Genomic DNA, 14122 nt, shown 5'->3' with positions numbered 1-14122 from the left:
ATCATTGAATTAAAATGAGTTTCAAGGTTAAAATTAACTTCTCCATTCTACCTATTCTTTCAAATCATTGAGCTAAAAAGAGTTTTGAGGAGGGTTAAGATTAATTTCTCTGTCCTACCTAACTGGAAACTGGTTTGATTTTTATATGGTGTAGTGTTCTTTCATGGTCAGTTATTTTACACTGGAATGACACCTGCAGAAAATGTTCAGCATCATTCAGACAATTTTCTGCAGCTGTATGCATCTTTTAATGCCCTTCCTTCTGTAACGTAATTGTGGCCTTACATAAAGGGTGGCTGCTGGTGAGGGTAACAGAATATTATTAGTATGCAATTTTAGCTCTAAGCAATATGACCTGATTAAAGGGTAGCCTTTCTTGGCAGGGACCTCTCAAGTGGTGGAACAATGTAATCCTGTACCTGGCTAAATGAGCCTTTCTTGACAGGGACCTCTCAAGTGGTGGAACAATGTAATCCTGTACATGGCTAAATGAGCCTTTCTTGACAGGGACCTCTCAAGTGGTGGAACAATGTAATCCTGTACATGGCTAAATGAGCCTTTCTTGACAGGGACCTCTCAAGTGGTGGAACAATGTAATCCTGTACATGGCTAAATGAGCCTTTCTTAACAGGGACCTCTCAAGTGGTGAAACAATGTAATCCTGTACATGGCTAAATGAGCCTTTCTTGACAGGGACCTCTCAAGTGGTGAAACAATGTAATCCTGTACATGGCTAAATGAGCCTTTCTTGACAGGGACCTCTCAAGTGGTGAAACAATGTAATCCTGTACATGGCTAAATGAGCCTTTCTTGACAGGGACCTCTCAAGTGGTGGAACAATGTAATCCTGTACATGGCTAAATGAGCCTTTCTTGACAGGGACCTCTCAAGTGGTGAAACAATGTAATCCTGTACATGGCTAAATGAGCAATGAGCTATCAGCAACACAGTTACTGAGGCTATCTAGCATCTGGTTGGCTAAGCTTATTACCACTCAAAAAAAACATAATTCTGAACCGAAATACTAATTGCTGTTGGTTTTTAAAACTCATACAGTAAATTTTTCTCTTTTTCACCGTTCTTATATTTAACATTACATGGACATTTTGTTGAAATGGATGTGATTTCCATACTGGCTAATGACATGAATATATCATTTAAACCATATTCAATAAATGACTAATAGAATGACAGTTATGAATCCTCTTATCCAGGATCTTATTTTAATATCAACATTTTTTCAGTAATATCAGCATGTCAGATATCAATGATTATACCAGTATGTCAGATATCAATGATTATACCAGTATGTCAGATATCAATGATTAGGTTTCTGGATAGGAAATTAATGTCTGATAGAAAAGAAATATCCCGAAGTAAAATATATGACATCATATTTTCATTTAATTTTCATATATTGTAAATCTGTGCATTCACACAGTAATTTTTGGAAACTTTACTTTACTAACCAAACTCATAATGTATCATACACATTTCAGTTAAGTCTAAATAAAAGAAGGTTCAAAAGAAAGCATTCAATTCCTGAGGAGAAGTCAATAACATGCTATGACTGAATAGTGGTTAGAGCGTCTGCCTTGGTTTTTGTTCATCTGTGTCAGACAATGTCAAGATGTACCCACAAACTGAGTTCATTTTCTCAAAGTCAAGATGTACCTACAAACTGAGTTCATTGTCTCAAACCGGGCCAAGATATCCCACAAAATGAGTTCATTGTCTCAGACAAGGTTAAGATATTCCTACAAGCCAAGTTCATTGTCTCAAACAATGTCAAGATGTACCCATAATAAGTTCAATTAAGTTATTTAAAAATAAAAAGTATGCAAGATACTGAACTGGCATCATTTAAGATATTCTTCAGATACATCCAAAACCTGGATTGGAAAGAAATAAGTTCACAAAACCATTAAAAACAGTAAAGTATGATAAAAACAATTTCTGTATCGATTGCAACTTAGGCCTTATGTACAGTATAATAAGGACAAAATCTATAGACCCATTTTGACTTCTTTGACATCTGCACAAAGATATATTTGAAAGGCAGTGAGTTGAACTTGTATAAATCCAAGTTTGTTTTGAATTTCATTCATAAAGTTAAAATTATTTAGAAAGTGTAGAAAGTGTAAAAAAAAAACAAAAACACATTTGTGTTTTGTACTGATTCAGAGGAAAGAACTTATTTGATATGGCATATGAATGTGTCTCAGCCAGATGGCCCTGATGAATCCTTACACCATATGAATATGTCTCAGCCGGATGGCCTTGATGCATTTCTACACCATATGAATATGTCTCAGCCGGATGGCCTTGATGCATCCCTACACCATATAAATGTCTCGGCCAGATGGCCTTGCTGCATCCCTACACCATATGAACATGTCTCAGCCAGATGGCCCTGATGCATCCCTATACCATATGAATATGTCTCAGCCGGATAGCCTTGATGCATCCCTACACCATATGAATATGTCTCAGCCAGATGGCCTTGATACATTTCTACACCATATGAATATGTCTCAGCCAGATGGCCTTGATGCATTTCTACATCATATGAATATGTCTCAGCCAGATGGCCTTGATGCATCCCTACACCATATGAATGTCTCAGCCAGAAGGCCTTGATGCATCCCTACACCATATGAACATGTCTCAGCCAGATGGCCTTGATGCATCCCTACACCATATGAATATGTCTCAGCTGGATGGCCTTGATGCATCCCTACACCACATGAATATGTCTCAGCCGGATAGCCTTGATGCATCCCTACACCATATGAATATGTCTCAGCCAGACGGCCTTGATGCATCCCTACACCACATAGATATGTCTCAGCCAGATGGCCTTGATGAATCCCTACACCACATGGATATGTCTCAGCCAGATGGCCTTGACGCATCCCTACACCACATGGATATGTCTCAGCCTGATGGCCTTGATGAATCCATAGACCATATGAATATGTCTCAGCCAGATGGCCTTGATGCATTTCTACATCATATGAATATGTCTCAGCCAGATGGCCTTGATGCATCCCTACACCACATGGATATGTCTCAGCCAGATGGCCTTGACGCATCCCTACACCATATGAATATGTCTCAGCCAGATGGCCTTGACACATCCCTACACCATATGAATATGTCTCAGCCAGATGGCCTTGATGCATCCCTACACCATATGAATGTCTCAGCCAGATGGCCTTGATGCATTTCTACATCAAATGAATATGTCTCAGCCAGATAGCCTTGACGCATCCCTACACCATATGAATGTCTCAGCCAGATGGCCTTAATGCATCCCTACACCATATGAATATGTCTCAGCCAGATGGCCTTAATGCATCCCTACACCATATGAATATGTCAGCCAGATGGCCTTGATGCATCCCAACACCATATGAATGTCTCAGCTAGATGGCCTTGATGCATCCCTACACCATATGAATATGTCTCAGCCAGATGGCCTTGACGCATCCCTACACCATATGAATGTCTCAGCCAGATGGCTTGATGCATCCCTACACCATATGAATATGTCTCAGCCAGATGGCCTTGATGCATCCCTACACCATATGAATATATCTCAGCCAGATGGCCTTGATGCATCCCTACACCATATCAAACTTGTTCTTTCCACTGATTCAGAATAAAACATGTATGCAGTTTTCTGTATATAGTCTATTATAAAGTTGTAGTCTATATTTTAAAAAAAATGACAAAAATTTAGTGTATACAAATGTTTGTTTAAAATTCTCATTTTCAAGTGTATCTGTGTTTACTGTGCAATCTGTATATAGAAAATTACCTACCCATAAGTAACAAAAGTGAGTTGGAAAAATGTTGGAAAATATTAGAGTGTTGGCTTGAGAATATCTTGAAGCTTTCTCTTTTGGTTTTGTTTTTCCTTGTCTTTTAATGCATATTAGTAAATGCATACAAACAAATTTAATTTAATTTATTTCCATTCAATGATTTGTGTTTATTACTATTGCATTATTTCTATATTTTCATCTTTCTTTCCCATGTTACACGAAGACATTGTTCTCTATCCAAAAGTCTGAATTAGAAGTCTAGAAAGTACTGCAGAGACATTATATGTTATAATACTATGATTTAAACTGGTTACTTACATTAATGCTGTCAAAAGTGTCCTAAAACATGATCCAATTGTAATTTATAGTAGGACTATATGAGAAAAAAAAATAAAAATGACAATGTGCTGGGAGTTTTATACTCTTTGTCCAAGTGAAATTTCAATAACTATTAAAAAGTAAATATTGTTGAACAAATTAATGCAGAAAAGTATTCTAATTAAAGCTGTTACATGAATTACATAGATTCTCATTTGATCTCCTATTATACTAATCATCTTGAAATGAAGACCAAAGCTGTGTCTTGTAGATATATCATACTTGTGATTTCAACACACAATTCAGTTGCCAAGGTCATTGTGTGTGATTTGGATTTTTAACATAGCTTTAATTTTCAGTCATATCACTATGATTTCTGCAATATGGTGGTTGAGAGTGATGTCTAACACTAGGGCATCATGCCATAGACAAGTAGCATCATGTCCCACCCAGACACATTATCCTTACACCAGGCCAACCTGTCGTAACACTAACCATTTATGGTGAGCATCTAGTGAGGCAGCAGTTAGTACCATTTTAAAAGTCTTTAGTATGACTCACCTGGGGTTCAAACCTGTGACCTTCTGCTCTGAGGTGGATGCTCAAATCATTTCAGCTGCCAGAATATAGAAGATAACTGGGAAAACAAAATGGATCATCCCTAATTTCCAAGTCATTTCATGCAAAGATAAAACAAATGTATACATATGTGATACATTTTTCCAAAACTAAATGAACCACTATGCAAGTTAGCCACCTTTGGGGGCATAAAAAAAGGTGCATAATGGTTCAAAATCATTAAAACTCCCTTGATCTTATAAAGTCATTACCCTGAATTAGGAGGCTCTTTACCTGATTCAGTGTGCTTGGCTGGCGTTGAATCGCTCTGCATTAAAGTCATCTTTGCAGCAAATAGAGTAACAGAAGATGCCCTTGTCAACAGTGGGGCAGCAGGTTTCTTGTTAACTTCATACTGACTTAAACATGCACGTGGTTTCTCTCTGCAAGGAGAAATCTTACTAATGTCCTCATCCACAATTTTGGGCAAAGTTTCTTCCATCTCATATAAAGTTGTTTCTCTTGCTTCCACTCCTATGTCACCAATTGTCTCCCTAGCTACATTACAATCCAGATCAAATCTATCACCATCTCTGCCCTTGCATACTTTAAGTCTTGGTGTCACTGTTGCAACCAGCTTCTCCTTAGAACCTTTTACTCTGGACACAAAATGGGCATCCTGATCCTTCTTATTCATTTCCATTGCAAACTCCTTCTCAGATTGGGAAGAGTAATGTTCTTTTTCCTCCTTGATCTTCATCACTGACATGCTATGATCTTTTGAATTGATTTCCAAACTCTGTTCCTTTTCCTCCTCCACTGTAGCTTTGGTACCCTGCAATAAATATGATGTGTTCATGGTTGAAATATCATCTCATGATATAAGTCACATTTGATTTCAATAAATTTCTATGTATGGCATGTTTTTTAAATAGTAGATGATTACATGTACTATCATCATATACCAATTAATTAACTGTGCTATAAATGTATACCAGGTGCATGTAAATACATGTGACGTAAATGTATGTAGATGACCTCAAATGGGTAATGATTTTATATTAAGCAAGTAACTATTTAACTAGTTTCAAGAATTTAATAATAAATCAATTACTCATTTGAGATTCTGTTTATCACAAGGATTTTATTTTAATGGAAATGGAAATAGTTTAGTGAAAAAGAAGAAATAATTTCTTTCATACTGGCTCAGACACTGCACATTTCATTTGTTGCATGTAAAAAATAGTCCCAGAATTAATAATGCGCAGTTCTATAACCAATAACATTTAAAGGTAGATTTCTTCTACCTATTATAATTCAAGAGCAACTGCCCCCAAATCCACTAAACATTTGACACAGACAGCATGGGAATAGGTTAGTCAAACCATATACATTTGACACAGACAGCATGGGAATAGGTTAGTCAAACCATATACATTTGACACAGACAGCATCGGAATAGGTTAGTCAAACCATATACATCTGACACAGACAGCATGGGAATAGGTTAGTCAAACAATATACATTTGACACAGACAGCATGGGTCAAACCATTGATTTCAATGAGAATGTTTACAATGTTTCCATGTAAAGTGTATTGATTCCACTATTAAGCATTACAATTCTTGATTACTGATGTCAGGGGATGATTACTGGATGCAGAAATTCAATATTTACTGTAATGTATTTGTGATGGGATATTTGCATTATTTCAGTACAGTAGACATACCAGTAGATACATTTTATTTAGAGTGGGAATTGTCTAACATAAGAAAAATTAGGTCATTGGATCTATTTTACTGTGTAAAAAATCCTGTGGTTGGATAACATTCTGTCTGTCTGCCTGCCTGTCCATATTCCTTTCAAAACCTAGATGAGTTTATTATGCCCATAAGTTAACATTTAAACCATGCTTTCATAGGGTGGGGTCCATGTTACAGGTTCCCCCATCCACTGACCAAAACCCTTCTTTTTTTTTTGACGAACCCCTGTGGGGTAAATTGGCCACATTCCCACAGACACAAACTTTTTTTCAATGCTCTATAGGTAACTGACTGAAAAATGCCACCAAAAGGTTGCTATTAGTTTTTTTTAAAAGTTCCAGAAGGCAGGGTAAGGAAGATTCTCATTGTCACAGCCAATCGGTAAAGAGAATAATGCACAAGAATTTCATGGGCTTATTTGGACCAATCAGAATCATATAAAGTGATATGTTAACATGATGTCATATAAAAAACTGCGCACTGCATGTAAAGTGAACCGACTATATGATAAACCAGCTAATACCATGACTTTCTTGTGTGACTGGGACCAATCATTTTCCAGTCATTTTAGCTAAACTAACTTCACTAGATTCACAAAAATGTGAATAATCCCAGATAAAAAGGGTAACAAGTTTCTGCACAAATGGGATGGGGAAGCAGTCCATATAAGAAGAAAAAAAAAGACATGCTGAATACTAATTTCATAAAGTGTCAATATGATGGCTTAATACAAAAGCACTAACTTGCAAAAATCTTTATATAATTTATTCCAAAACTATCTGTAGTAAAACAAGTTCATTCTGGGTCCTCAATCTGGTTCTGAGATTTAAAAAAATGCAGAAACATTGATCACAGAGCTTCACCTTGAAGACAGTATTGTGAATTTTGTGTTGATCCTTTATTTAAAATATGGCAAAGTGTTCTGAAGCAGAAACCACACTATAGTTGTTACTTCCCTCTGACCGTGACCTCATGGGTAGGGCAATGAATGAACTTTCCAATAATTATATAAATGTACATATAACTTTGTTAAGTCCTTTATCTAATACAAATCAGTGTTACATAATGAAGATGAACAGCAACACTGACCTTGAAGACATTACCCTGAGAGTGGTTTCTTAGACTCTTTAGTAGCAATGCCAAATGTCGACGACTTCCAAGACTTATCTAACACTGCACTAGTTATCCATCAGACTCAAAAAGTGTGCTGTTAGGATTAAGCAATGGATATAACTGTTTCATGCCTTTCCATTAACTAATCAAAATGTCTGACTGGGTGACTAACAAATTGAAAATTGCATACATTTCAACCTAATGTTAGGCTGACACTGATCCAGTGATGTTAAACAAATGATTCTAACTACTGCATCTTTCCTTTTGCAGCATTTGCCATAAAAAACCCAACACTTTTGTTTGATCATGTGACTGATCTGCAACTATATCACCATATATCAGCCTGTAATGAGCTGGTATAGGAAGATCAATGTTCTCTATTACAATGTAAAAACAAAAATATGTTAATGGAACACAACTGCCCCCACCAATGCCTTACAACTGACCTAAATGTAAAACTGGTTGGGTAGGTCATCAGAAAAGAGTAATGCTATATTCTCTTGCCACATTCATAACAGCACATAAAACTGAACCAACTCTGTGATCAGAGAACACAAATGAAATGTCCTGCTCTTTTGCAAACCTTAATGAAAATCAAGGAGTGTGAAATATAGGTCATACTGACTGCTATCTGGTGAAAGTGTGTTGCACAGACAGAAGCAGCTGCACAACCTTGAATCACATTAACTTGCTTGTGAAACTGACCTAACTACAAAATGAAAACCAGAGTCAGTAAAGTAGCAATATGGGTTCAGGATCAATTCCAAAACAGACGTGGCTTACCCCTTAGCACAAACAGAAAAAGAATTGATATAAGCAAGCAACTGACCAGCCCTGACCACCAACTCCCATTTCCCACAAGAATACACAATTTTCCCATTTAGAATTTGTATGATGCATTAAGAAAATGGCTTGTTGTAAACTATATAGAATTTTTAGAGGTAGATGAGCTGGTTAGAAATGGCTACATTGATAGGAGCAGTAACCCTTGCATTGGGCTAATATTTGTGAGTACCCAGTAATGTAGGAAACCTTGAATCGCCCATTATTGTAAAGTTTCACATTAGAAAGGAGGATGGAAAGTATTGTGTGGGATAACATTGAGTTAATTAAAAGATAAGGTATTTGAGATAAACAATCACCATTCACAGATTACCTGATTGGCTGAGAATAGCCAACATGATGCTGTGTCATGTCCTTTGAATACTGCTATGAGAGAGCCCATTAGGCTAATTTGCATAGGTAAAATACAATAAGTAGAACAATTTCATTTGAGTTTGGTATATTCAGAGAGATGCATGTTGAAGAACAAAGTTATTACAAATCATTGCACTGAATCAGAATGTTTAAGCCATTATTTTTACAGATTATAGGCAAGTAATGCTTTTTGAAGTTGGCTTTTACTCTATTTATAAAATGTGAAACACTACTATTTCAGTAGTCAGTATATAAACTGCCCTAATGACAGTTTTTAATTGGCTTTAACCAGGACTGTTTACTGTTTATACAGACTACATGCCTCAGACATCTATAGTGGTGGTCAAAAATGTATCTTTTGTATACCAAAAGATTAATGAAAATGGTGTTTTCTGAACATGTGGTACTGTTGAGTCAGTCAACATGTGGTACTGCTGAGTCAGTCAACACAGGCAATGTTAGCTGCATCCTGGTTATTTGCAGGTTTGAGCACATTATTAACATGGTGGCTGCCCTGGTTAAGATGTCTAGTCATCACAAAGAACAGTCATTTTCTGAGTTCTATGGTTTTCATCTGAATGGCAAAACAGAAAAATGTAGCTTGAATAAGGAGCTACATTTTGTATTCTGTTTCCATGCAATGCTGAAGACCTTGACAGGCACTTATATGTCAACATAGTACTTTTGAACCAAGTTTTAAATTCTGATAGTGAAGGGCACTTTTAGTTTTTATACCACAGCTCTTCCTTAGGTTTAAATACTCCTTGTTTGTTATTTCTGTTACGACTATATGGTCATAAACTAAGTAACAAAAGGAAGCAAAACTAACAAGTTTTGTAAAATTTCACAAATAATTTAATTATCAAAGTTATAAAATACAAAAATTTAAGAGGAACTTGCACTTTTATGAAATTAACCCAAACTGGGGCCCCTAGTGGCCGAGTGGTCTCAAACACTCTCCATTATGGATCACTGCCATCTCACCTCTGTCTGTGGATTCTGCCAATGTGGGTATGTGAGAAAGCTTGCCAGTAGCTTTTCATGGGTCAATGGTTCTTTCCGGGATTTGCCTGGATTCTTCCTCCACCACTAATACTGGCCACCATGCATAGCCTATCGTGTGCTGAAAAATGGCATTAAACCCCACAATAACAACAAAAACATCAAACCCAAACTAATACTAAAACGTTCTACTCAAGTCCAAAAGAACTGAATGTTCCTAATGAATTTCATGTCCTTGAATGAACTGATCTGCCAACAGTCCTGCTGTATCAAAATGGCATTGTCCAGAACTCCTTTGAATAAATTCACATTAGTCCCAGAATCATATTTTAGTCCAATGAGCACTTTGTAATTCCAATGAATAATCTAAACAAATGTTTCCTATCTAAACACAACATTAAACATATCTGCAGACTGCTGTTACAACAAGAACATAATCTGAAACAGGAATGAATTTAACTTGCCAACACTTATTGAAAATCATCTAAACAAATAGAATCTATACCCATGTATAAAAAATTAGCTACATACAGTAGTCCCCCTCTTGAACGGCCCCCCTGACCAGCGGCCACCCGCTCCTTACGGCCAGAATCCGTTGGCACCGACGAGTTTGTGTTCAAAAGTACCCCTCGCAAAAGGCCACCCGGCTAACACGACCAGCGGCCAGCATATTAGTGCAAAATTATAAAATTTACCCCTCACAAGCGGCTGCATTTTATTTGAATATGTATCCAGAACAAGTATTTTATTCATAATGTGTGTTAAGTAATCCGATTTCTGTTTCCCGATGTCAGGTTTTCGTTACTGAAAGAAGTGTTGAGTAAAGTACATTTACCACTAAGGTTAATATTATATCATTTACGCCTCACGAGAAGCCAAATTTATTCCATAAAAACCGAGAAAGACTCAAATTTTAATCCATACAAAAGGGTACGTACATGTAATCCAATTAGCCTTACTGCTGTGTTATCATAAGATGTCCGGTTTCGTCACTCTGATAATTGTTAAAATTACAATTATTGAACAGTAGTAACAGCTGAGAAGTGGCAGTATCGATGTACAATACCCAAGTCAGCAGGAAAATGGTTTGGTAGCCTTTATGGCTTCCCTAAGTAAGATGTTGAGATTGTTCATTTTGATAATCAGTGGCTATTACTACTGACAATAATTGTCAAAAAATTACGAATCCTAGCGGCCGCGAGGTCAAATCTGCGTGATGTTAATGGTACATATCGAAACCGTTTTGGCTTCTCTCAGTCAGTTTAAAGAAATGTATAAAAACAATAGGGTACCAGACTGCGACTAACGAATCAAGTGACGAGATCACTGCCTTTAAAAACACACAGCAATTTGTTTAGATGCATACAAAATTGTTTTATCAGTATTGTAGTTGGCAACATGAACAAATTACTGCAAAAAGATCAACATGTCATCGAGGAAAATAAAAATTCTCAGTTTAGAGGAGAACGTGAAAGTAATTCAACTGACGGGGGGGGGGGGGGTCGTCGAGGATCCTTGCAGAAAACTAATGTCGGGAAGACTCCGATAAACAGTATCGTGAAAGATAATGAAACAATTCTGCAGAAGTGGAAAGGTGAAATGGACGGAGAAAGGAAGATTGTTTGAGCCAGGAGACGTTTGTATCCTGATTTGAATGACAAGAAAAAGCAAACATTTTGTCAATTGAATTAGGATATGACGACCGCAAGTAACGGATGGTTGCACAGATTTCAAATACGACACAATATCAAGTGTTCTGTCCTTAGTGGCGAATCGGCTGATGTTAATAATGAAGTTGTCGAAGATTGGAACAAAAGACTAAACGATATATGCAGGGGATATGACAGCAAGGATATTTTTAATGTGACGAGACTGGTTTGTTTTTTAGACTGTTACCAACAAAGTGACAGATGATGTGAACTGTAACATAATTATAAAGACAGTTTTAAAACTATATCAATGGTTATTCATAGCAATCTTTTGAAAATGATGACAAAGTTTGTTTTACATTTGTTTCACATCATGCATGTGATTTTTTAATTAAAATATTAAATATTTAAAATTAAATGTACTTGTGACTTCTTTCATATGTATTTACTATTTACATTTGTCATCCCCCTCTAGAAAGGCCACCCGCATTATAAGGCCACTTCCCTGCTGCATTAGGGGTGGCCTTATATGAGGGGGACTACTGTATTATTATTTTTATATAGGATCATTACAATTTACAGTAACTGTTATGAAAAAAAATTACACACAATATAGGTACAGTCAGGTACCAAAGGTTACACATAAATATAGATATACATAACAATTACCAACAACTTTGTGGACTACTATGATAGGTAGTCTGTCCTCATAATGGTTGTTTTGACGTTCATCAGTGACCTAAATCTTTAACTCATTAATTGTTCCACCTTACAGCTGCTAAAATTCAAGGCAAATGTGCTGTATGGTTAAGCCATTGCCAAACTTAAAAGTCCAGGATGTCGGAACAAATTGTAGCAGTGAGGAGGGGCACCATTCATCATGGGAAGCTGGTCCAGATTGTGTGTGTGTGTGTGTGATTTGGATTTTTACGAACCTTTAACAATTTTTCAGTCATATCGCGACGATGTCTGCAGTGTGACAGTTTATAGTGATGTCTAGCACTGAGGCATTATGCCGCAGACTGGTAGCATGATGTCCCACCCAAGCACATTATCCTGACACAAGGCTGACCAGTCCTAACACTAACCTCTTAATGCTGAGCACCAAGCGAGACAGCTGTTAGTACCATTTTTGTAAGTCTTTGGTATGACTTGGCCAGGGATCGAACCCACGACCTCATGCAACCAAGGTGGATGCTATAACCACTAGGCCACTGGAGTGGTGGTAGTCCAGATTGATTAAGAGGGCCTTTTTTAATGGTAAAGTTGACTTTTCTGTCTGTTGTACTATGGGCAGCAATGAGGAGCTCTTCAACACCTAGTTTCAGAAAATATCACAAAAGTCAGGGCATTGTTATACCTCATGACTGACTGGGACATTAATTGTTATTGGCCCATCTGATGTAGAAACCTTGAGAAACAAATCCTGAAGCACTCTAATTATTTGCTCTGCATTCATGCCAAAGCTGAAGATACCCAACTCAGTTTTTAACAGCACTTTCTCCAAAAGTGCTACTAATCAGTTGCCACTGAAAGATCTCGCTGGCCTTAACGCTGTGCCAACTAACTCAAAGGCCAACCATAACTCACCACAAAAAGTTGTCAGTATACTGCAATGGGAAGACTACCTCCTGATTTTGGAAACTTGTTTGTGAAATAAACATGTTGTTAGCAAAAAGATGGAACCAAATACCTTTGGCTTTAATGATAATGCCAAATACCAGGCCAGAGAGGTGTACACAATGGAGCCGGTGGGAAATGACCTCACACAGACCACAATACAAGTCAGGATCATGAAACCATACAGCTCTGTGGTCATATTTCCTGAAAATTTCTTGAAGTACAAAAACCTGACTATCTGGAACCCTGAACTGATACAAAAATGGCAAAACACACAAATGATATCTTTTCAGAACCAGTTAAACTTTACAGTTTGGTGTGCAATGACCAGCTGAAGTGACTATCAGTACAGGATGTTCTACATTCATACACAAGAGATGCGAATGGAAATCACAGAGAATCACTCAAGCTGCTAGCCTGCTTACCTTTTGTTTTCCATATCTACTACCAGATAAGGAGAAGTCTTTCAGAGCTCAAGTGTTCACATGCACAGGACACATCCTGGAACACCTTTAGCATTCAATACAACTGCTGGGTCTGTATATAAGCAAACCCTTATTGAGTGGCAAGTTTCTCCTCAATCAAAAAACTAGGAAGAATGTGGCTCTTTGAAAGGTTAGCTATGATGACTCTCCATGTTGGGAACATAAAACTGCTGATCAGGGACTTGCAAAGCCCATATGCAGGCTCTCCATACTTTTGTGCAACCACTCAGGGTATATTTCTGCAATACATTTGTGCTGGGTAGTTGGATGCTGTGTTGGGGACAAGTGCTTGTAAGAATCGGATCAGACCCTCCCCCATCACTCCTATTAATGCATGAAGAATGGGATACACTGGCAATTTTTGGTGCATCCAAAAGTGGTGTGAAACTAACTTAACAGCAAAACTCAACTAACTTCACTGAAGTGTGACATTAATGCTACACTGACCTAATTTTCTGTAAAAAAGTGCTGTGCTCATCACAAAGCATTCACACAGAACTGCATGACCCTATAACTAAATAATGGATAAGAAAATAAAAATGTGCTGCGCTCATCACAAAGCATTCACACAGAACTGCATGACCCTA

The 14122-nt window shown here is 37.3% G+C and overlaps 1 protein-coding gene and 1 long non-coding RNA gene across 3 annotated transcripts in view; one reads left to right on the top strand and one right to left on the bottom strand.

Annotated features, from left to right (window-relative positions):
- Positions 1-14122, top strand: part of LOC149802128 (uncharacterized) — a 145578-nt gene that overhangs the window by 62018 nt on the left and 69438 nt on the right. The window lies entirely within an intron of this gene.
- The window catches only part of LOC149802129 (uncharacterized), a 65883-nt gene that overhangs the window by 13309 nt on the left and 38452 nt on the right, over positions 1-14122 (bottom strand). For both annotated transcript variants that reach the window (XM_089956528.1, XM_089956529.1), the window contains exon 7: positions 5001-5541. In XM_089956528.1, the coding sequence (XP_089812654.1) occupies positions 5001-5541 (541 nt within the window). The remainder of the gene's footprint in view (positions 1-5000; positions 5542-14122) is intronic.

The sequence above is a fragment of the Sinohyriopsis cumingii genome, chromosome 4 (genome assembly GCF_028554795.1).
Source record: "Sinohyriopsis cumingii isolate HCF-2022 chromosome 4, ASM2855479v2, whole genome shotgun sequence".
NCBI lineage: Eukaryota > Metazoa > Mollusca > Bivalvia > Unionida > Unionidae > Sinohyriopsis > Sinohyriopsis cumingii.
The sequence above is the reverse complement of the archived record's forward strand: the minus strand, read 5'-3'. Positions and strand labels throughout refer to the sequence as shown.